Source organism: Crocodylus siamensis, chromosome 3 (genome assembly GCF_052110815.1).
Source record: "Crocodylus siamensis isolate JL-2025a chromosome 3, ASM5211081v1, whole genome shotgun sequence".
Classification (NCBI taxonomy): Eukaryota; Metazoa; Chordata; order Crocodylia; family Crocodylidae; genus Crocodylus; species Crocodylus siamensis.
Window position 1 is genome coordinate 155,668,771 of NC_143397.1, and position 22,583 is coordinate 155,691,353.

Consider the following 22,583-nt stretch of genomic DNA (forward strand, 5'->3'; position numbering starts at 1 on the left):
CCCCCGCCTTTTGTTTTTTCTTTTAATCATCCTCTGATTAGCATGAGGCTGGAGATGGGGCAGCAGCGTTTGGTTTCTGGATAAATAGCTGCATGGGAGAAATGAAAGCTCTTTAGGGCTTGGGGTCCACTTGCCTCCTCTGCTCTCCTCCCTCTCCCCCCCGCTCCCCAGTGCAGCAATAACCACGTTGCAGATGCAATGAGCATCAGGGACAGAGAGGAGTGTGGGGGGGGTTGCATTGGATTTCCCCTTCCCTCTCCCCCTTTACCTCCCCCCCACTCCCTTGGTTTGGTTGCCTGGGAAAGAGGGCTGGGTTTTCTATTTGATCTTGGATCTCTTACGGGCAGGATCTCCCTCCCCTCCGGATCTTCAGTAGACTGTTACCCCCCCCTCCCCCAGAGTGGAAGGAGGACACGGACACACACACACACACACACACTGCACCCCCCGCTCCCCCAGAATGGAAGGAGGTCACACACACTGTCTCTCCCTCTCTCTCTCTGCACCCCCCTCCCCCAGAGCAGAAGAAGGACAGACATACACATGCACACACATCCACACGCGCACACATCGTTCACGCACACATGCACGCACGCATGCACTCACACCCAAGCGCGCACACCTTCACTCGCACACACGCTGTGCCTCAGCGTCTCTGCAGCAGCAGCAGATGCTGGGAAGACGGGTGCGGAAGCCATTCATCCTCCCTGCCCCCACCTCCGCGCGCTTTTTTCTCTCAGACACTTCAGTCAAGCAGATCTTTTTCTCCCCCGCCGCTGTCCAGACCCCCTTGTCTCGGTCTCCGCCGCCTCCAACACTGCCCCCTTCCCTCCCGCGGGGTTGCCTTGTCAGTCCCGCGGAGGAGAGGCGGGTGAGGGCGCGCTCCGCTCCTGCTGCTGGGGCAGGACGGGGGGCGGGGGAGCTTCCCCTTCCCCTTCCCCTTGTCTCGCAGCCCCGCCGCTTCTCGGCTCCGCCCGGCCTCCCTGGGGAGGGGGGAGAAAACCGGGCGGGGGGCAGTGCCTGTCTCTGGACTCATTGCCAAGGGCAAGCGCCGTGTCCGCGGCCCGCGGGCTCGCCGCGAAACTTTTATTGCGCCTATTGTGCGCGTGTGTGAATTAATGCGTGTGCGTGTGTGCGAGTGTATATATGTGTGTGTGAGTGAAGGTGTGTGTGTGTGGGTGCATGTCAGTGTAATTGCGCGTATGTGCGCGCGTGTGAATGTGTGCGTGAGTGTGAGTGACTGCGCGCGAGTGTGTGTGCAGGTGTATGTCAGTGTATGGGCGCGCGCGCGCTAGTGTGCGCGTGTGAATGTGTGCGAGTGTATGTGCGTGAGTGTGAGTGAAGGTGTGCGCGCACGCTAGTGTGTATGTGCGTGCGTGTGAATGTGTACGAGTGAAGGTGTGTGTGCAGGTGTATGTCTGTGTGCGCGTGTGACTGTGCGCGTGTGACTGTGTGCGAGTGTATGTGTGTGTGCATGCGTGAAAGTGTGGGAGCGAGTGTGTGCGCGCGCGTGTGTGACTGGGGGAGTGCGCGCGCGCGTGCGGCATGGGGCAGGCAGAGGCGCGGGACTCGCGCCTCGCGGAGCCGGGCGAGTTGGCGTGCGGTTCTCGCCCCGGACTGGCGGAGCGCGGGCACCTCTCCCTGCAGCTCTCCCCCTCCCTGCGTGTGTGCGCGGGGTCTGTCTCCAGCCGGCCATCCCCGGGAGGAGGATCCCAGCAGGTTGCAATGGGCTCCCAGCCTCCTCCTGCCGCGGCTCCTGCTTGACACTATGCAACACGGCGCGATGGGCTGCTCGGAGCCGGAAGGATTGCTCCTCTAACACGGATTGCGCTGCACACCGAGATGCCTCACGCCCCTGTTTGGTAACGCTTCCTCCCCCCTCTGGTCCCCCCCCTTCCCCACCCCTCCAGAAGAGCAAGCCGAGGGAGCTGATGACGGACCCATTAATCCCTTCTTCGATGCATCAAAAGACCCCAAAGGGCTGGACAGCGCCGGGCTCGCCATCCTCCAGGAGATGCTTCGCTCTGCTCTTGGTCTTGGATGAAACTGGTGATTAGGGGGGTTGTGAGAGCCACCCCCTCCCCTTCCCCCCCGCCTCAGCTGCTGCTGCTGTTGCCTCCTCTTCCCCTGCACCTGGATGTGCCGTTTGCCGGGGGCTTGCTCCGCGATCTCCGTCTGTCCGTCCGTGCGTCTCGCCAGCCATGCAGCCTCCCCGCCGGGCTCCAGGGTCGCTGCGGCCGCTGTGATCCAAAGATTCCGGGGTGCTGCTGAGAGCCCCGGCGTGATGTGACTGCGATGGTGCTGGGGATTATTTGAAGGCGGCGAGAGAGGCAGAGCTGATCCACTTGTGTGTGCGCGCGCGCCTGTTTGTGGTCTCCAGTGGGGTTTGCTTTTTTTTTTTTCCCCCTCTTTTCTTTTCTTCTACTCCATCCTCTGCCCACCACTGGAAGTCCTCCCGTATCTAAATGGAATTAGTGGAGATCGAAGCCCCTTGTGTAAGGAACAGACATGGTCCATGGGCGCAGTTTGATTCACAGTAAGTATCTTCTCCCCCCTCCCCCCCGCCCTTTTCTTCTGGGCAACTCTTCTCCTTTTCTCCAAGCCCAGTAGTGCCAGTGCAAGCGGGAGGCTGGGACAAGAGAGCACAGGGAGGGTGGGGGAAACTTTCTCTGCCTCCCAATGCAGTGCTGGTGGCAGGAGAGGGAAGACAGGATGGGAGTGGACGGATCCTGGACATCACAAGGGTGCAGGCAGCTGCTTTTTCTTTGCAGTTGTCGGTTCTCGGGCCTGTGAAGCTTGAGCCTTCGTGCATATGCAAGGGTGAGGTGCCAGCTTGCCAGATCAAGGGCAGGAGAGGAAACTGTCCTGACTTTTTTATGTTTGGTTGGGGTTTTCTTGCGACGGTGAGCTGCAAGGCTGGAGAGATCCCTATGGATCTCTCTTGACTCTTGATCCAGCTCTGCTGGCACTTAGCTTGCAACCCAGGGGTCCCCAGCCTTGGAGCTGAATGGTGCTCCCCGGTGACATAACTCCATTGTTGCCAGTGGCATCGCGCCAGGCTGTCGCTGGGACCCACGGTGATCATGACACTGAAACCCACGGTGATCATGACAGTGAGACACGACGGGGCTGGAGCAGCTCCGAGTTGACTCCCTCCTCCTTATCAGCCTCCTCACTGCGGTTTCTGTAGCCCCAGGGACTGATCCGTGCAGGGTGCTGGGAAATAGGAGCTGTTCAGTTGCAGAAATCCGTGGGAAGGAAGCCAAAGCCTCATCGATGATTTATTCTTGGGGGTGAATTTCTTTGGACGCAGTGGCCTCTGCCATCCAAAGCAGTGTCTGTAGGAGCTGGATAGTGCGGCTGCCGATTCACATCAGTATGCCTCCAAAACCTGGAGCTGTCCAAACAGGACTAGTGTTGGAGCCTTAGGAGTGATAGTCACCAATCCTGCCTTGGAATAGTCTCTATTCCAGGAAAGAAGCAGGCAAAGATAGGAGCCAAAGGTGATACTATTTGGACTAGATGATACCTTTGGACTAGGTAATATTTGGACTAGGTGATAATATAAAAAAGGGCTTATTCTACTGCATGACTAATGGCCTGGAAAATGTTATTCCTAACCCTGCAAGCCCAAATAGATTGGGTGGGGGTGAGGACCTTGCTAGGTTAAACTGAAGCAATACTCTGGAGCAGCCTCTTGCAGTAGTTTTGTTTATTTTGATCGACTTCTGGCCCTGTGAAATGGCAGCCTTATTTAGAGAGGCTGTTCCCCCCCCCCCCTTCTAACTCTTCATTGTGGTAGACCTTGGATGACCAGTTATGTTAGGAGCAAGTTTTATGGCCCACTGATAAAGCTCTTTATATGTGGCTTTGTAGTGGAAATGTGTACATATGCATCATCAAAATAATGCTAGGAAGCATAAGTGCAATTAGAATGAGAAGAGAAGGGGAGCAGCATGTGTTTGTGTACATGATAGGACAGACCCACAGAAATTAGGTGGAATGATAATTTCATTCCTTCCCCTCTCCCCCTCAACCTGTGTTATTGCTAGCATTGCTGCCCATGCTTCATAATGCTTCCTGAGTATCTGAATAGCAGTTTTGCCTGAATAAAGACTGCAGGTTGTCCTTTTGGCTTTTGGGGGTTTTTTTTGTTTGTTTGTTTTTGGAGGCATTTTTGCTAAGGGACACATTGCACTGTTTCTGGGCTAGGGAGGAGGAAAGCTGTGGAAGGAGGAAGGTAGATTTTATATTTGGCTTAACATGATTACTATTCAGTTTGTAACCCAGTGAACAGGACCCATTAGGAGATAAATATATGCATCGTGAGAACTCTCTCCACTGGGTAACCTTCAACTGCTTGCATGAAACATATTACTAAGCCTTACACTCTAAGTCTTCAGGGGTTGAGTCCTAAATCTTTAAGTACTGGAGAAAGTGATGAGTTTTTAAGGCAAAACAAGCCTTTTTGTAATTCTGATTTTAATGCCACTAATACAAATCACCACTTCTGTTGGGCAGGTGCAGAAGTATTTAACTGATTGATCCAAAGGTGTTGGATATAGTTTATGAGAATTAAGTGTGAAGTGGCTTAGCCTATTGTTGTTGTTAGTTATTTCATTATACTTTATTCCAGATGTATTTTTTTACTCTGTTGATAATCAGTACTGGCATGTCAATTTGTAAGCACATTTCACTATTTTGGAACAACTTTATTGATGCAATTGGAAGTATTGTTTCTAGTGGTTACAGCTGGAACTCAATTTATTCCTTGCCTTTACTCCTATACCAGGGTATTATTATGACCTGGAAGAATTCACTCCTCTCATGTCCTCCACCTGTAAAATGGGGGTATTAAAATTAAAAATTCCATTGAAGACTTCAGACACAAGTTGCTTCAAAGGATAATGTTCTAGGTTTTAATTAATTATTAAGAGATGTTGCCCTTTTTATCCATCGAGTTACTTATGTGAATGTGTCAGATTGCAATGGCTAGTAGTTTATAAGGGAGTTTCTACAGCTAGCTTCATAGTGTACAACAGAACATCTTACACCATTTGGAAATTAGTTGGCAGTTAATGAAGAACATAGGTGAAAATGTATGAAACACAGCTTAGTAAATGAGCAGCTGTGTCTTGCTGTTCCAGCTGTGCCCATTATGACTGGCAGGTGGAATCTTATGCATCCTTGAGTAGAACTGGGGTATAAACAATTGGGCAAATCCAAATTGAGGAAAGACCTCACTCATAACAGAAGCTCTGTGAGGCATTCAGTGGTAGTGGATAGGTCAGAAGACATAAAAATAAAGATTTGGATGTCCTCAGGGCAGTGTGAGATGCAGGGCTTCCTCACCAATCCTCCTATTGATTTCATTTCCACATAGAATAAGAAGATGTGGAAGACCCTATATGAAAGGATCATTTAGGTAGATGGCCCATTGCTATTAGTATCCCGTGGAATCTTCTTGGGGCAGAGAAAGGATGTGAGTAATTCAGCAACAAATCCACTATGTTTATACTGTTGTTTAAGTAATCAAGTTTTCCTCATGATCAGCAGTACAAATGACAGTTGCTAAAATAATCAGGGTGGATACATGCTTTTTATCTATTAACAGGAGAACATCAGTCTCTGCAGTCAGCAAAGTATTTGCAGTATTTCCAGGCTATAGTGGGGAAAAAAAGAAGTACTGTTTGAATGGTTTCATGGCTGACTTACAAACCTAGGTTCCTCCCAAACTGATCCAAGATAGGGTGAAGCAGAGAGAATGACAACTTCAAGAGATTATTTTTTTGATCTAGGTTCTAACAGTCACCTTTTAAAGAATCTATCACTTTTGTCTCCTAAAGAGTGACACTATCACTGACTATTGCCTCAGTATTCTTCCTTGCCTACTCCAGTCTATAGGTTCCTGTATATACTTTATGGGCACAGCTTATAGCTCCCAGAATCTTAGGAAGCATCACCATCTTGGAGTCAGGTAATGGAATAGTGGTTTTCTCGCATCAGGCAAAGATCATCTACCTTGATTGCAGAGAGCTTGGTTGCTTGGTTCAGATTCAAATAATTTTCAGCTGCAGAAAAAACTCCAGATTCTGTATAGCAAAAAAGCACTTAATTTTGGAAGATTCAAATACCCCAGAACAGCCAGTTTGTTTTAACATATGGGATACTTCCTTTGCCCAGCACTTTGCAGTTTGCAGTTGCATTGGTGGATATGAAGAGCCTTTTCTTCATCTTCTGCAGAGCCACAGCTTATTTTTTCCAAAAGTATTACTGCTCACAGAAGAGGAGACTTGTAATGAGACTTGTGTCACTAATAGTTAGCAGTCTTTCGCACTTCATCAGTAACAGTCACCTGTCTGTCATTGATCCAGACATAACCATGGCACATAAATAAATATTAACAGTCAAGTGATTTATTTTAACTTCTAAAAGAAAAAGAGGGCAGGGAATACCCGGAGTTCTCTAAATCCAGAGGCATTTTGTCTCTATTCTGTTCAACATATCTAGGTACATTTTTTACACTCATAAAACACAACTAGACTTTTGTAAAAGAATATTGTAAAGTAGCTACGAAACAGACTACTTTTATACTTTGATTCTTTTTAAATTATATTCTCTTGTGAGAGGTTTTTTTACAGTTTCTTTGATTGCAGGCACTAACATGCAGCTGTACCTAATACATTTTTCTCTTTCAGTTGTAGCAAGTCTAATCATCCTACATTTGTCTGGGGCAACAAAAAAGGGAACAGGTATGTCATTTTTGGGCTATTTTTCAGTTTTATATTTATATATTTAAGAATATAATGCAGGGCACATTTTATATATACACACACATATACATGTATGCATGTGCTTGTGTGTGTATACATATATGCTATGTATATATACAGTTATATGTATATAACTGTATGCTTATATGTGTGTATATACACGCAAACACATACATATAGACAGATGTGAATGTGTGTGCTGTATATATATGTATGTGTGTTTGTCTGTGTATATACACGATAGACACATAGATAGATATTTGTATTTGTCTGGAAGTGAATTGATAACAACTCAAAAATATTTATGTTAAATACTGGCAGGTGGGAATAGGTGACCTAGTACCTGACCCTGCATTGGGAAGCTATTTGGAGGAAGGAGTAAAGCTATTCAGAATAAGGAAACAAGGAACAAGCCCATCGCTGTTTTTATTAAAGCCAATGGCAACACTTCTGCTGGCTACAATGAATACAGGGTTAAGCACTTCATAGGAGTTTTCTAAAGCAGTTCTAGGTATAATTATGACAGAAGAAATAGTCTGTGTATAATTTTCTAATGCTTGATATAATCTTTTCATAGAAAAACAGGCCACTTTAGAAGGGCAGAAAACAGTGCAGTGTGGAACTTGGACAAAATATGCAGAAGGAGGCATCTTTACTTCTCCCAATTACCCCAACAAATATCCTCCTGACAGAGAGTGCATCTACATTATAGAAGGTAACTAAAAAAGAATCCTATCTGAGGTTTTTTTTAGTAATGTATTTTTATTTCACATGTATATATTGTTTGATACATTCCTCTTGCTTCCTCCTTTATCTCTTTGATGATATTTCCAAATTTTTGAAAGTTTGGTAAAATGGGAGACAAAACTTACAAACCTAGATTTTTCATGGTAGAGAATGGTAGTTGTATGGTGCATGAGAGGAGAGTCTACTTTCAACTTAGTCCTAGACTACACTACAAAGTTTTACCAGAAGCCCTTTTAACTGTATCGACCCTTGCCTTTTGTGACAACAGAATCCTCCCTTTTGCTACAGAGTTACTTCATTTCTGTAGCTGGTGTTTTCCCAGTGTGTACTATATGCCAGTGGAGCACAGCTGCCAAACAGACCTCATGGGAGAGTGTGGTCCAAGCTGCTGTGTACTTCAAGAGGTTTTGCCATCAGAGGAACATAGACATATAGGTATAGCCTAATCCTAAGGAAGACACAGGAGTTGGGAAGTAACTACAGATGAACCACTAAATAAGGCTGTGCTTCACTTGTTATGCCTAGTTTCCTATTATCAGAGACCTGAGGAAGAATGCCTTACATTCAAAAGCTTGTTTAATTTTATTCCAACTACCTAGTCAGTCCTTTAAAAGACATCACCCTAAGAAATCCTTACCTCTTGCATAAGTAATACAATTAATTTAAAGGTACTGGGGAAATTGATGTTACCTAAAATAGGTACTGTTGGGATAACCTTCAGAGAAGAGATTTTGAAAAATGAGGAAGTCAAAGACCTTAAAATGAAAAAGTGAAAATTTCAGTGTTTTAATTCATCATGGAGGCTATTTAAACACACCGGTAATTGAGTCATGGGAAGCTATGCTCAAGACAAAAAGGAAGCAGAGAGGAAAGAGGAAAAAAATGAATATGCTCTTTAATCATATCGTTTAACACAAAGAAATGCTATGAAACAAACCTAATCTAAAGGAGTTAGTCTCTTATATTGCTCTCATTGCTTGGGTCCCATGTTTCTGGTGTCCCAGTGATAAGCACGTAAACGGTTACATCATACCCCTTCTGTCACAAGGCATTCGCCAGTTGTTTGTACTTGACCTGTACTACTCTGATCATCATCCTAGGAATATCTAGGTAGATATGATCTAAATTATTGAAAGTATTCAGTGGGTCTATCTACACATGCAATTAATGCAATATGATAAACTCTGGCAAAGTTTGTATCAGACAAAAATTGCTCCTGGGCTCAGTGTCTGCATGCATTCCCAGGACTGCAGCACTTTGAACTATGGTGGAGAAGCCCTGGGCTGGCAGGGGTCAGCCCCAAGCTCTGGGTGACATTACTGGGCAGTGAAGAGGCTGCCTGGGGCATGAGGGTACTAAAGTGCGGGGCTAGGTGGCAGGTAACTACTGTACGTTAGCATCCTCGTATCCCAGCCAGCCCCTCTCAGGTCTATGTGTGTGTTTTGGTGGAGTAAATTACTTTGCCATAGGATAGTACTATTAGAGACAGTACTATGCTATGGCAGAGTAATTTACTTCACCAAACTCCACCAAACTGTACGTAACAGTACTATCCTACAGTGGAGTTAATTAATTTACTGCACCCTAGTACTGCCACACATGTACACTGTAATACTTTACTTCAGAGCTAATAGTCAACTGTGCTGTAAAGTGCATGTGTAGAAGCATGCAGTGACAAAAGTTGAAGATAAGCGTGTAGTGAGATTTTCAAAAGTACTGGGGCTGTCATTGATTTCATTGCTTAAATACTTTTGCATTCAGCCATTCTACCCCATTAAATCATACTTAAAATCCCATCAGGTATCTTTTTCAACATTTAGGCACATAACTATCTTTGAAAGCTTTGACTTGTTAATAGATGTATGCTTTTTCATAAGACCTGCCACAAGACTGAAGAGTAGTACACATTTTATCTATTGTTTTTTAAACATAGAGGTTAAGAAATTACAGACCACCGAGCTTTACTTCAGTACAAGATAAACCAGTTAAAACTATAACTATAGAGAGTATTATAAAATACTAAAATGAATATGAAACAGAAACAAACAAATATGGCTTCTGTAAAGAAAAATTTTAAAAAGGGCAATTAAATAGTTAATTTTCAGTATGCAGGTTATCATATTTCTTTCTACTTCTGTGCTTTTCTCCCTAGTATCTGAATTTCTTGCATGAAGAACTGGGTTTATGAGCACCTCCATGAGGTTGGGAAGAATTATCTGTATTTCACAGATAATCGAGGCATAAAGACCTCTCTCAAGATTACAGTGGGAAGTGTTGAAAGATCTCTCTAATCTAGTTCATGGGCAATTCTTCTTTTAACATGAGGATCATAAAGGCCAGATAATTGTACAACTAGAGTTTGAATATATGTATTAATTATCTGGCATAGAGAGGTTTACAGCAACAAGGTAGCAAAATGTAATGTTCACAGAAAATTTAGAATAACCAACCGTAGAGAAGTCCGAGATGAATCTGATAAAGATGTAAAAAAGATAGGCAAATGGGTTGCAAGATGGAGGTGAAATTCTTTGTTGACAAATGCAAAGTGTTCGGAATAATTTGAGAAGCTTTTATGTGCTGTTATCATGTTGACAATGAGCTGTGGGTGCTGGCAAAATTGATCAAAGTAAACAAAAACAGAATAACTCTGGTGTCACTGTCTGCAGCATATTGAAGTTCTGTGGTCATTGTGCAACTACTTTCCTGTGATTCTGTTTGTTTTTTGACAGCTAAAATAATGAGATGGGGAAACAGTAATGAAACCTTGTGATGGCTTCTGTAACTTGGTGGGAGATTTTTCCTTGAACATTGTGTTGAGATCTGGTATCTCTCTGCCCCTCTCAAAACAAACAAACAAATGAACAAAAAGACAAGAATAATTGGGTGCAAGTATAGTACCAAAAGGATTAGGTGGTAAAATTTCAGAACATGAGATACTGAAAAGAATGGCACCACTTAGAGAGGAGATAAATAGAAGGAAACATGATAAATATACCTCTAAGGGAGGTGCTGAGAAAGTATATTTGGTGTTATTGTTTTAACAAGACCTAAGTGTAGCAGTCAATTAAACTGAAGGATAACTGAATTAAAATTAAGAAAAGAAATGCTTTAAAAAATATTATATTACTCTGTGAAACTTAGAGTCATAAGACATTGAAGTTAAAGGGTTTCAGAAAAGGGATTAGATATTGATATGCATAAGAATATTTGAAGCTAACATAGGATAATTTCTAAAGCATATAGGTGCCTGCACTTCTGGGTGTAAGCACCCATTAACCTTTAGATGGGATTTTTTAAGGTAATTCCTATGTTCCACTTATTTATTATTATCTATTATGAGGTCCTAGTACTTTTTTTTCTGAAGCTTCTTGCACTGAGTGACATTGAATATAGGAGCAGACCACAGGTCTGATTCAGTCTGAAAATTCTGTCTGTACTTATTAAAGATTTCCAGATCATGAGTAGCCCTACTGTCAGTTTGGATAACCACATTTTCCAGGTTTCTTGCTTGCTTATCTGCCTGCTTTCTTCGTTCTTTAAAACTTACAAAATGTAATGATAGAAAAAAGAAAGGCCTTTCTCAGGCAAAACTTTCACTGACTTTAATGGGACTAAATTAGGGCTTCAAAGTTTGGCTTCTTGTGCTGAAATGGCAAGAAAACAGTTTTAAAATGCAATAGGTCATCTAAATGTATGCAAGTCTTTTAGCATTTTCAAAGTATTCAGTGATTAGCATTTTTAGTTATTATGAGAGCATTCTTATAATAATTCCCATAGTCATCAATAAGCAAAAAGGGAAGAAAAATTTTGATAGCAAAGGTCTCTTTTCAAATACTAGTCAAAAGCATGAAAACATCCAACTGCTGAAAGTTCTACCCAGAAATATTCAGAACAGAAATGAATTTTTTTCCCCCACAATGTGAATAATTAGCCATTGAACCAACTAGGGATGCAGTGGTTTTTCCATGACTAAAAAATTTAATACAGTATGAAAATAGTCTGTCTTTCTGAAAAATGTCCTCTGTACCAATCAAAATTTATAGGATCAATGTAGGAATTACTTGGGGTGCCTGTAGATATGCCAGGGGCTGCTCCGATGTGCTGTAATTACAGCATGTCGGAGCAGACTCAATTAATTTGCTGGAGGATATTAATTTGTGCACTCCAGCAGCCTCCGCATCTCATGTATCAGTGTCCCAGCACTTTAAAATGGCAGTGGGAGTGCTTCAAATGAAGCTCACTGAACAGGCTTTAGTTAAAGCACCCCTGCCACCATTTTGAGACATGGAGATCAGGGGTGTGTAAAACGGCCCATAATCGATTCGGATTTGGATTCGGCCCTAATTGGGGACAGTGATTCGATTAGTTGATTTGAATCACTGTGTCTGATTCGATTCAGCTGAATCTGAATCTGAAGATTTGATGCTGATTCAGAGAATCAGCAATTCGGCCATAGACACAGCTTTAAATGTTTTTTATACATACCTTGAGGTACCAGGCATGGCTTGTGAACACTGTGATGCTGGGGTGGATGGAGCATCCCACAGGAACGTGGGGAGGACCCCCCGTGTGCTCAGTGGTGAACCCGGAAGTGGACTGGAAATACTTCTGGCCCACTTCTGGGTTCACCACCAAGTTCATGGCCCCCCTCCCATGTTCCTCCCAGCTCAGTGATCAGCTGCAGGGGGGGACCACGGGTGACCCCTGAGACCCAGGAGGCACCAGTCATTGAGCCTGGATGGTGTGGGGGGCCCCCCCAGTGTGCTCATCACTGGACCCGTAAGTGGATTGGAAATGAGTTCACTTCTGGGTCTGCTGCCGAGCATCATGGGGACCCCCTCACATTCCTGTGGGATGCTCCATCTGCCCCACCATCACAGCATTCATGAGCCACTTGGTACCTTGAGGTATGTAGAAAAAAACATTTAAAGCTGTGTCTAGGTCTGAATTGCTGAATCTTTCCAAATCTCTCTGAATTGATTTGGAGGGTTCCATTTCGATTCAGAGAGATTTAAGGGTCTTCTGATTCCATTTGGATTCCAGAGATTCAGCCACCAAATTGGGCCAAATCTCCACTGAACTGAATTGGGGACCGAAACTTCGCACAGCCCTAATGGAGACACTGATACATGAGACACTGCAGGCGCTTTAATTACAGTAGCTCTCCTAGTCACTCTAATTAAAGTGCCTGCCACCCTCATCCCTGGAGCACAAGTAAAAACACCCTAAAGACTCTGTTATATAGGAGGTCAGACTGAATGATTTAGATGATGATTGGTTAATATGTTCTTTCCAATCCTCTGAGTCTGTGATCAAAAGAACCCCCTACATCCTTAACAATTATAATATAAGCCTTTAAGAGACAAAGAATGTAGGATCAGGCTCAGTGTGCATACTAAATTCCTTATGATGCCAGGTTCTATGTATGCATTACACATGCATAACTCCCTTTGGACCAAATTTACTTTTGGCATAGCAGGAGCAACTCCGGCAGCTGCATTAACTTTTGCCAGCAGTGAATTTGGCACACTGACTTCAAGGGGAGTTTTGCAAGCAGAGCACTTTAAGTACCAAGTCTCTTATTTGAGCTAAATATACTTTGGGAATGATGCAGCCAAACATTATGTAATAGATTTCAGCTTTTGAGCCAGGAATGTGTAATCTTGTCACCTGGCTATTTTGATCAATTAAGGACTTAATTTCTAATTAATGCATACTTTTAAACAAAAGTACAGAGTATAGAGTGCCTTGAAATTTTTTATTAGCATGAATAGAGGTGTGAATTAATTTTCCAATTCATATTTTTGGTTATTTATATTCCCTGGACTTGTTTAATATATAATCAGCAATATAAAATTAATGGTAGTTCCGTTCAAAGCCATCCAAGCTTTTCCAAATACTTATTTTCTTACTACATGTTCTACATATATTGTAGCACAGTCATATTTCATATTAAAAATGTCAGTTGAGGCAGCAGCATTAACAAAGTCAATTAATATAATGTGTATCAGGCTGTTTCTTGTGTTCATAACATATTCTCCAAAAATGGAACTTGTTTCAAAAGAAGACTATGCTTTGCCTATTCACAATGACTCGAAATATCAAGAATTATTCAAATCCGTCACTTCTGCAGCTCATCTTTATGAGGGGTAGATAGATGTTTAGCTCAATGTCTCATTTTCAGGCAGCCTGGTAAATTGAAACAGATTTTTTGCTTAACTTTAGCAGTCAGTTACACAGACTCACAGGCAGCTCAGAATTAAAACCTTAATTGTGTGTTTTTGTTGCAACTGATCCTCTGCTAAAAGTTAGAACCAAATGCCTTTTACAGCAAATGTAAAATCTCAAGATGGCACTTGTGTAAGATAATTAGATGAAAAAGATGACAAGACATGCAGGCATTAAGCAGTCTTTCCATGGTATTAACAGTCTTTGAAGAAAGATAATTAGAAGCTAAATATAGAAGATTTTTAAGATTTGAAGTAAAAGCAATTCATGAGATGGCAACAACTTTTTCTTAGGGTCTTCTGCCTGAACTGTAGCCAAAAGTCCCATGAATTTTGCTTAACCTTACAGGTGACTGAGGGTTCTAGTCCTGAATCCCACCCCTCTCAGTTATGCATAAATAATAGTTTTTTCTTATTTTCTTTCTATTACGGAGGAAACCATAATGGGTATTCAAAAAACAACCAACCACCCACCACAGTTGTTCTTTTTTATTAGAAGGAACATTTCAGTTGTTGTTCTTGGCCTACTTTCATTGCATTTCAGTATGTTTCACTGGGAGTATACTTGTACTCATTGGGCACATCTTCACTAGATGTTTACTGCAGAGCTGCTGAATTAGCTCCTCAGGAAAGACTTAGTGTCTGCACAAGTGGCCCTATTAGGCCACAGTAAGCCAAGTAACTCTGCCGTGGTGGAGTACTCGTAGATACAAGTACTATACTACAGCGGTGCTATTTAGTGCAAAGCAATACACATATAGATGCTGACTGGACTGGCTTGGATGCAAGGATGCTTCAGTACAGGGATGCCTGCCAGCTAGCCCCACACTGGAGCACCCTCATGCCCCAGCCAGTCCCCCTGCAGCACATTGTGCTGGGTTGGAGCAGCCAGTTGGGGCTGCTCCAATCCAGCTCAACATGCTGTGGTCTGGAGCTCACATGAAGACACAGCACCTAGAACCAATAAACTGTGGCATGATATACACTGGAGTTCATTGCACCAGGAATACTTAATGATACCTGTTTGCTAGAAACAAAGAAGTATTTAGGATCATACTCTGGCCCTTCAGTATTTAACAAAAGTGAATATTTGAACTGTGCCTTGGTTTTCATCTACCATGGTCATCTTCTAGAATAGTGGTCTCCAAACTTGTTTGATCATGCACCCCTATTATTAAAAAAATTTTTGAGCACGCACCCCCAATATATGTATATTTATATAAATAGAAGTTCTAGTATTTTCTTCCCGCACCCCAATGGATCATCTTGCGCACCCCCTGGGGTGTGCACACGCCACTTTGGAGACCACTGTTCTAGAAGACAAGAAAAAAAATTATTTCTTTGAGAGTCTTCTACCAACTTAAAACTGAAAGCTTTCAAACAATATCCATAAAAGGAAATTAATTTAAAAGCTAAGCATGAGATAATATGGAACATTGCTAAGTGTCCTTAGCCTTTGTGTGGTTACAGAAGAGCTCGGGAAAGAAAACGACTCTCTTCCCAACTTTGCATGAGGTCTACAAGAACTAGGGGCAAACACAGAGCTTATAGCTGAACACAAAGTGTTCCCTATCTTGTCCAGGATGACTTTTCCTAATTCTACTAAGACTTGTACCTGGCTATGCAAAAAACTAGTCCTTGAAAAACCAATAAAAGCAAAGGAAAGTAAGTGCAACAATATTCAAACCATAAACCAGTATGATTCATGGCACCATTTTTGCCCTTTGGGGTCAGGCCAACTCTCAGGATCTCAATATTGCACTGTTTGGCAGGAGATTGTGACACAATTGCACATATACAAACACACAAATCAGTTAGGTGTACACGCACAGGCACATGCACACACACTACCAACTCAGGCACATACACATCCAAACCAGCCTAGGCACATGCATACCTATCACCAATCCAAGTGCATACACACACCACAAATTAGACAATCAGTTGTCAATACCCACACACTCCATACACATACATAGACCACTAATTCATATATCATGCACACAATGACACACACACATATACACATATGTATATATGTACGTGTTTATATGTATATGTGTATGTATATATGTATATTCACCAGTTCACACACATACTGCCCACCTACACATACACACTGGTGAACTGGTAGATTAGAGAGAAGCTAGGCTGAGGAACTGAGGCTTGGGGTTACTTAAGATCAAGTGGCCCCGGGGTTACTCGAGGTTACTGGTGCAAGGGAAGAAGCTCAGTGGCAAGGAGGAGACAGCCAGGAAAGGAACTGAGGCAGAAACCTGGGAGCTTGGGGCTGGAAACTGAAGCAAAAAGCTGGGTGTTTGGGGGGCATATAAGTGGTGGCAAGGAGGAAACAGTCAGAAAACAGACAAAAATCCAACTCGGGGTTTCAAAATAACAAGTTTATTAAACAGACAGCACTCTACACAGCCCCATGAAGTTACTGGTTCACACACGCACACAAGCACTCACAATGGCAGCAGGAGAAAGAGACTCAGTGGAAGGGTTGCAGTCCAGGTAGGGAAGAGAAACAGAGTCCAAGTCTTTGGTTGAAGAGGGGGTTGGGGGGTGATAGCTACCTATCCAACCTGGAAAGAGGTCTTTGGCCAGTAGGTGTTGTCCAGAGGGGAGTTGTGACAGGGCCTCTGAGTGGATAGGTGGTGTGGCATGGTTCTGATCCAGATGGAGAGGGCATCCCAAGGAGTCAGACTTCACTATCCCTTTTTATGGGGCAGACTACCTCTAATCTCCTATGGGGAGGTCCTGTCCAGGCAAGGTCAGTCCTGTTCCAGAGGGTTCCAGGTGTTCTTACTGAGCATGTGCAGCCTTGGTACAATGGTGGATTGTCTCACCTCATCTTTTGTTTCTTGAATACTGAGGGTGGTTCCAGTGGTTGGGTCATTGGTCCAGGTATTGGTTTTGATGGCTTAGTCATTCAGAGGGAGCTATATTTAGACTCACTGCCATTATCTCTCCAGCACCCTCATTCATTCCCATTCATTTAGGAACCAGGTTATATAGGAGGGGTAGGTATGAGTCATAGGTTCCCACATACTTACACAACAGGGCATGGGGACAAGATGGAGACTTGACAAACAAAATGGAAACTTGACATGACTTATGCTAACTTACATATGTAGGCCTAAATCATATAGTATCAGTAAACAGTAATATAGAACAGTAAAAATCAATATTAACATAATAATTATACAGTATAAAGAAGAAGAAAAAACAAACCAAATACAACTTGTGACCAAAATAACATGCTGAAGCTTATCCTATGTCTTAGCTCACTTATACTTATCTATGGGGAATAGAGAGGGAGAGAAAAGTCAAAAATGGTTGGGAAAGGGGAGAGAATGCGTTTTAAAATTAAAAAAAAAAAAAAAAGGAAAACTGGGGGTTTTGCTACACCATATGTAGCATGTTGTAAAGTTTCCAGTTCCTATTCAAGTAGGGTTTACACTGAAGTCCATTGAATTTAGTGTGAGTTAAAGCGGCAAGGCTCATTCTCAGTCACAGGAGGACTCCTTTTACATACTTCTGGCAATGTAATTGATGTTAAGATTCCTCAGTAGGGCTGATTCGATTCAGTAAAGATTCGGCCCAAGTCAGTGGCTGAATCTCTGATTCCAAATTGAATCATGAGACCCTTTAATCTCTCTGAATCAAATCAGTACCCTCTGAATCAATTTGGAGAGATTTGGAAAGATTCTTAGATTCTGACATAGACTTAGCTTTAAATGTTTTTTCTACATACCTTGAGGTACCAGGCAGCTCATGAATGCTGTGATGCAGCAGACCCGGGAGTGGACCAGAAGCACTTCCAGTCCACTTCTGGGTCTGCCAGGGAGCGTTTTCTCCTCCCTCCCCTCCATGCCTCTCCACCTCAGCAAATGGTGCCTTCTGGGTGTGAAGGGGGGGCACTCGGGGTCCCCCCATGGCTGATTGCTCCTAGTGGCAGACCTGGAAGTGGACCAGAAGTACTTCCAGTCTTCCAAGTTCTCTACCAAGCATGTGGGGAGCCCCGCTGTACTCCTGTGGGATTCTCCATCCACCCCAGAATCTCAGCCTTCACAAACCATGTGAGGTATGTAGAAAAAACATTTAAAGTTGTCACTATGGCCAAATCTCTGATTCTCCAAGTCAGCATCGAATCTTCAGATTGGGGAGAGTGATCTGAATCAATGAATTGAATCACTGTCTCTGACTCGGACCAAATCAGAATCTGAATCCAAATCAAATACAGCCTGTTTCGCACACCCCTGCTTCTCAGTGACACAAAAATATCTAGTAGTGTATACTAATACATATACTTGGTGTAAGTCAGAAATAGGCCTTTCTCTATTTATCACAAACACATTAAAACTTTGAAATCAAGGAAAGTTTGGTTAAGCATTTATTTGACTACACATCATCACTGGTAACATTTTTCAAAGAATGCATTGCTGAGGAAAAGGGATAGGTTTTAAGAAGACAGAGAATATAATTAAAAATAAACATATAAAACTACTTTTATGTACCTAAAAGTAAAAGGGCAAGGTATAGAGACAGATGTTTTTCTTTGTTTCCATTCATATCAGTGGACAGTCATTCATGTTGCTGAAGTGGAGTGAAGGTGTCAGCATATGGCTGTATATAAACTGCCAGCAGCTTAACGTATCTCTATATCAGTAATAGGGATAGGAGATGTTCAAATCATGGTTAACCATTTTTAGTGTGAATAATGGGCATATTGTCTTAAAAAAAAAACAAAGGCCTGATATTTCAGCTTGTATCCGACTAGTGAGTCAGCCTTGAAAGACCTAGAATTAAATACAATGTTAGCGTACTAAATACAGTCCAAATCTCAGAGTGTAAATCACCATCAACTCCTTTAATATTCAAAAGTTTTGCTGTTATTTCTTGTAAATATGTAAAGTCAATCAAAAACATTAGCCAACAATATCTTCCACTTATTCAGTGTATCACTATTACTCACCAGATTTCTCTTGTCTTCAGACTTTATAATGGTAGCATTAGAATTATCTCCTTTAATAACTTCCCTTTTTCTAAATTGGTAATTTTCATATTGACAAATTATTTTCATTTTTAAGAACTGTAAATTTATACATTTTGAGTCTCTAATCAGAAGTGATTCCTATTGGATATTACTTTTAATATCCATAAATTCCATACTGTGATGATTTAGCATGTTTTAATTAGCCTGTTTTCTTAGGTGACTAATGCGTCTTCCTCCAAACCTTCTAAAATGCCTCAGAAATTATGTAACCCAGGTCCACTCCCGCTCTTCCTCCCTCCCTCTTTTTCTCTCTCTCCATTGATTATATAGAAAATTGAACAGCATTTGGGTTTTGACATTTCATTGCACCTGTGCATAGATGAAAAGCTAACGAAGATTAAGAGTTATAAAGAATGTTCCGAACCCCTGTGTAGTTGTCTATATTACATTAATCTACTAATATTATGCAATAAGGGTCAAAGCCTGTTCCACCTTATTAGGCATATAAGGTGATCTCAGAAAGATCTCTACAGTAAAAGTATAGCGTGACCCAGTATTTGAAAATTAAAGACCCGTTTCTTACCAGTGAAGGCATTTAATTGTTAGACAGCTCTGCTAGGTGGATATTCCCTCACTTGCAATCTTTGATCAAAATTAGATGCTGTAGTTCAACCACAAGTTATCAGACTTCAGGTTGGACTTAGTGGCCACATCTACATGAGATGCTGACTGCACAGTAACCAGCATTACTCCATAGTAGTATCCTGGCATGGTTGCCTAGTGATGCTTGCTACCCCTGTGCACCAGTGCTGCGTCATGGTTCGTGTCTGGCAATACTATTGTGCAGTAGTAACAAGCTACTGCGTAGTAATTGTCTTGCGTAGGTACAGCCACTGAGCAGAATTCTTCAGCCTCTGTTATGCAAGAAATCAAGCTCAATAATCACAAAGATACTCACTGACTTTATAATCTACATATGGATTAACTAAAGATCTTTTTTATAGCCAACCATTTAATTAAGTGATTAATTTAAAGCATCGTTCACATTTCCAGTTGAATAGTGTCTGATCTTTAGCTAAGGTAACAAACTTTTGCTTCCTCCTTGGCTGATTTCTTAAGTGACATTTCACTGTACTTTATCTTAGGTTTCAAATGAGATGGTAAATAATTTATGCTGAAATAGGATTTATGCATAGGCCTGTCATTGACTTCAGTGTGTCTGGGGACAGAATTTGTCCTCAGTGCAGTACTCTACTCCTGAACAGATAATTTCTTATCTTTATAAGCACCAGGAAATATTACATTCTCATTAAAATCCTTCAAAATATTTGAAAAGAAATGGTTTCCCCTATTAATTAGATTCCTTCAGAAGTTTTGTATCTGAATCAACCATTGCTAAACCACATTTTTGCTTTACAACATAGATGACTTAACTCGCTTAAGAAAGAGTTTCACAAATGCCTTTTACTTGGAGTAGAAAAGACATGTCAGTTAATGAGGTGAAACTGAGTTAGGATACAGAAGATATAATTTGAAATATAGAACAGTAGTATTTGTCTAGCAAAATGTTATGATGTACAGGGAAAATGGAATATATGCTTGTTTATCTAAAGTTTGAAAGTAGACTAAATCATAAAGTAGTAATTAAACACACTTTTGTTTCTGTTCTAGCTGCTCCTAGACAATGTATTGAGCTAAATTTTGATGAAAAATATTCCATAGAGCCTTCTTGGGAGTGCAAGTTTGATCATATTGAAGTAAGAGATGGACCTTTTGGCTTTTCCCCAATTATTGGACGTTTCTGTGGACAGCAAAATCCACCTATGATAAAATCCAGTGGCAGATTTCTATGGATTAAATTTTTTGCTGATGGTGAGCTGGAATCAATGGGATTCTCTGCTCGATATAATTTCACACCTGGTGAGTACCAAGCCTTGTACATTTTAACGGAAAAAGTTGAATTTACAGCTGACTTTGCTAGTAATGGGTAACTGTGACAATATTTCAGTGGGAAATATATTTTAATTTCAAAGAAAATATCAAGATATTTTTTAAATGCAGTTTCTTTTGAATAACAAACCAGCTTTTTTCAAGGACATCAGATTTCAGTACAATTTTATCTATGATTCATATACCAGTGTGAAAGATTTGTGACGTTTTAAAAAGCAGCTCTGTCAATAGAATTCTATTATATGAAATCATTCAAAATACTTTATAATGAATTACCTAGTTTACATTTGATTGTTACACAGTGCAGTTTTTTCCTTCAAAATGATCAACAATAATGGATTCTAGTGAAAAGTAATTATATCAGAATTCTATCTCTACTTTTTCATTTCACCAGCCATCTCCCCTACTGAAGAGCAAGATAGTTCTCCCTGGACACATCTCCATGAGATGCTGCTGCCCAGTAGTTACTTTACATTTATTTAGTACTAGTTTAAGCAAGTATTAAATAAATGCACAGTAACCAGAGTTACTACTCAGTACTACCAGCAAATGCCTTTTAAGTGATGCAACTCCACAGTAGCCTAATACTACTGTGCAGTAGCATCTCAGCATGTTTTTTGCCATGCGACCCTATTGTGCAGTAGTATCGAGCTACTGTGCAGTCAACATCTAATGTAGACATGCCCCTTTTGAAGTAAAGCAAACTGCTGCATATTTTGGCAAAGACAGTTTAAGAACCAAAGATAAATATGTATTCAGGTAATATTTCTAAATCTTAATTGCAGTTGTTGTACAATTATGCTTTCTATGTCAAATTGTCTGTTTAATTTATTAAAGTAAAAACAATGTTTCTAGTCATACTTTGAGTTAAATTATTACTAGGCTCATTACAAGAAGAAAGCTACTTTTTATTTTAATTTTTGACTGCAGCAGCACTGCACTGCAGTAACTTTAGGATTTGATGGAATTCTATAGCCTCCTATGAATGGAGCAATGACTCATATTTTAATGTAGCCTGGTCTGAAGAGTAGTAGTTATTTATATACTTTAGTCAATTATGCTACTATTGTTTTAGAATTAAATGGTGTAGGTGTAGCAATATTTTTTTAGGAACAGCAGCAAAAATCACCGAGGCCCAAATTCTGCTTGCTTTCTCCTTCCAGGAGTATCACAAAACGTAATACAACTATTTGTACGCTGACTACAATATTATCTCATCAGCTTCTAGACACAGCTTTATTTCTCTGAAGCAAATCTAGCAAATAACACAAAACACATGTAGTTCAATGTTTCTTAAATCCTAGATATTGTCTTTTATAGGAGAAGGTATACTTAGAGGACTCTTATAGCAACAGATCCATTGATTGACAGCTGTGAGGAATTCTTCAGAAAGTGGTCACACATTGCCCCCCCCCCTTTTTTTGCTATAAATAATAATAAATGAAAAGAACTATACTGCTTGTGTGAAGTTTTACCAGGTGTGCTTATCTACAGAAGATGAATTAAATGCATATCTTAGTAACTGCAGATCTGTGAGTTTCTACCACATCACTGCTCCTCTTCCCTTTCCCCTCTCAACCAAAGTCCTTGGGAAGGGAAGAGGAATCTTAACTCCAGATCTTATGCCTCATGTATTTTAAAAGTGAGGTGTGTTTATGTTGAGAAAGAAGTTCTTAGCATAGGGCACATCTTATTCCATCTAAAAATTCCTCAACTGAAAAACAGTTTCAGGAAGCATGTTTTATTTTCACTCCTTTTCCATTGATTTGAGTTACATTTCTGAAAAAAAAGATCAATGCCAGTATATTGCTGTAGCAGCATAAATTATTCCAGACTTCATGTAGAATTGCTCTTTTTTGATAGCTTCCTTCCTGAAGCCTTGGAATA

General features: G+C 41.5%; 1 protein-coding gene across 1 annotated transcript in view; it reads left to right on the forward strand.

The window, feature by feature from the left end:
• Positions 1-1,252: 1,252 nt before the first annotated feature.
• The window catches only part of NETO1 (neuropilin and tolloid like 1), a 109,643-nt gene continuing 88,312 nt past the window's right edge, over positions 1,253-22,583 (forward strand). Inside the window, exons 1-4 of the mRNA XM_090037298.1 lie at positions 1,253-2,536; positions 6,699-6,752; positions 7,351-7,488; positions 20,418-20,666. Of these exons, the coding sequence (XP_089893424.1) occupies positions 2,509-2,536; positions 6,699-6,752; positions 7,351-7,488; positions 20,418-20,666 (469 nt within the window). The 5' untranslated portion in view covers positions 1,253-2,508. The remainder of the gene's footprint in view (positions 2,537-6,698; positions 6,753-7,350; positions 7,489-20,417; positions 20,667-22,583) is intronic.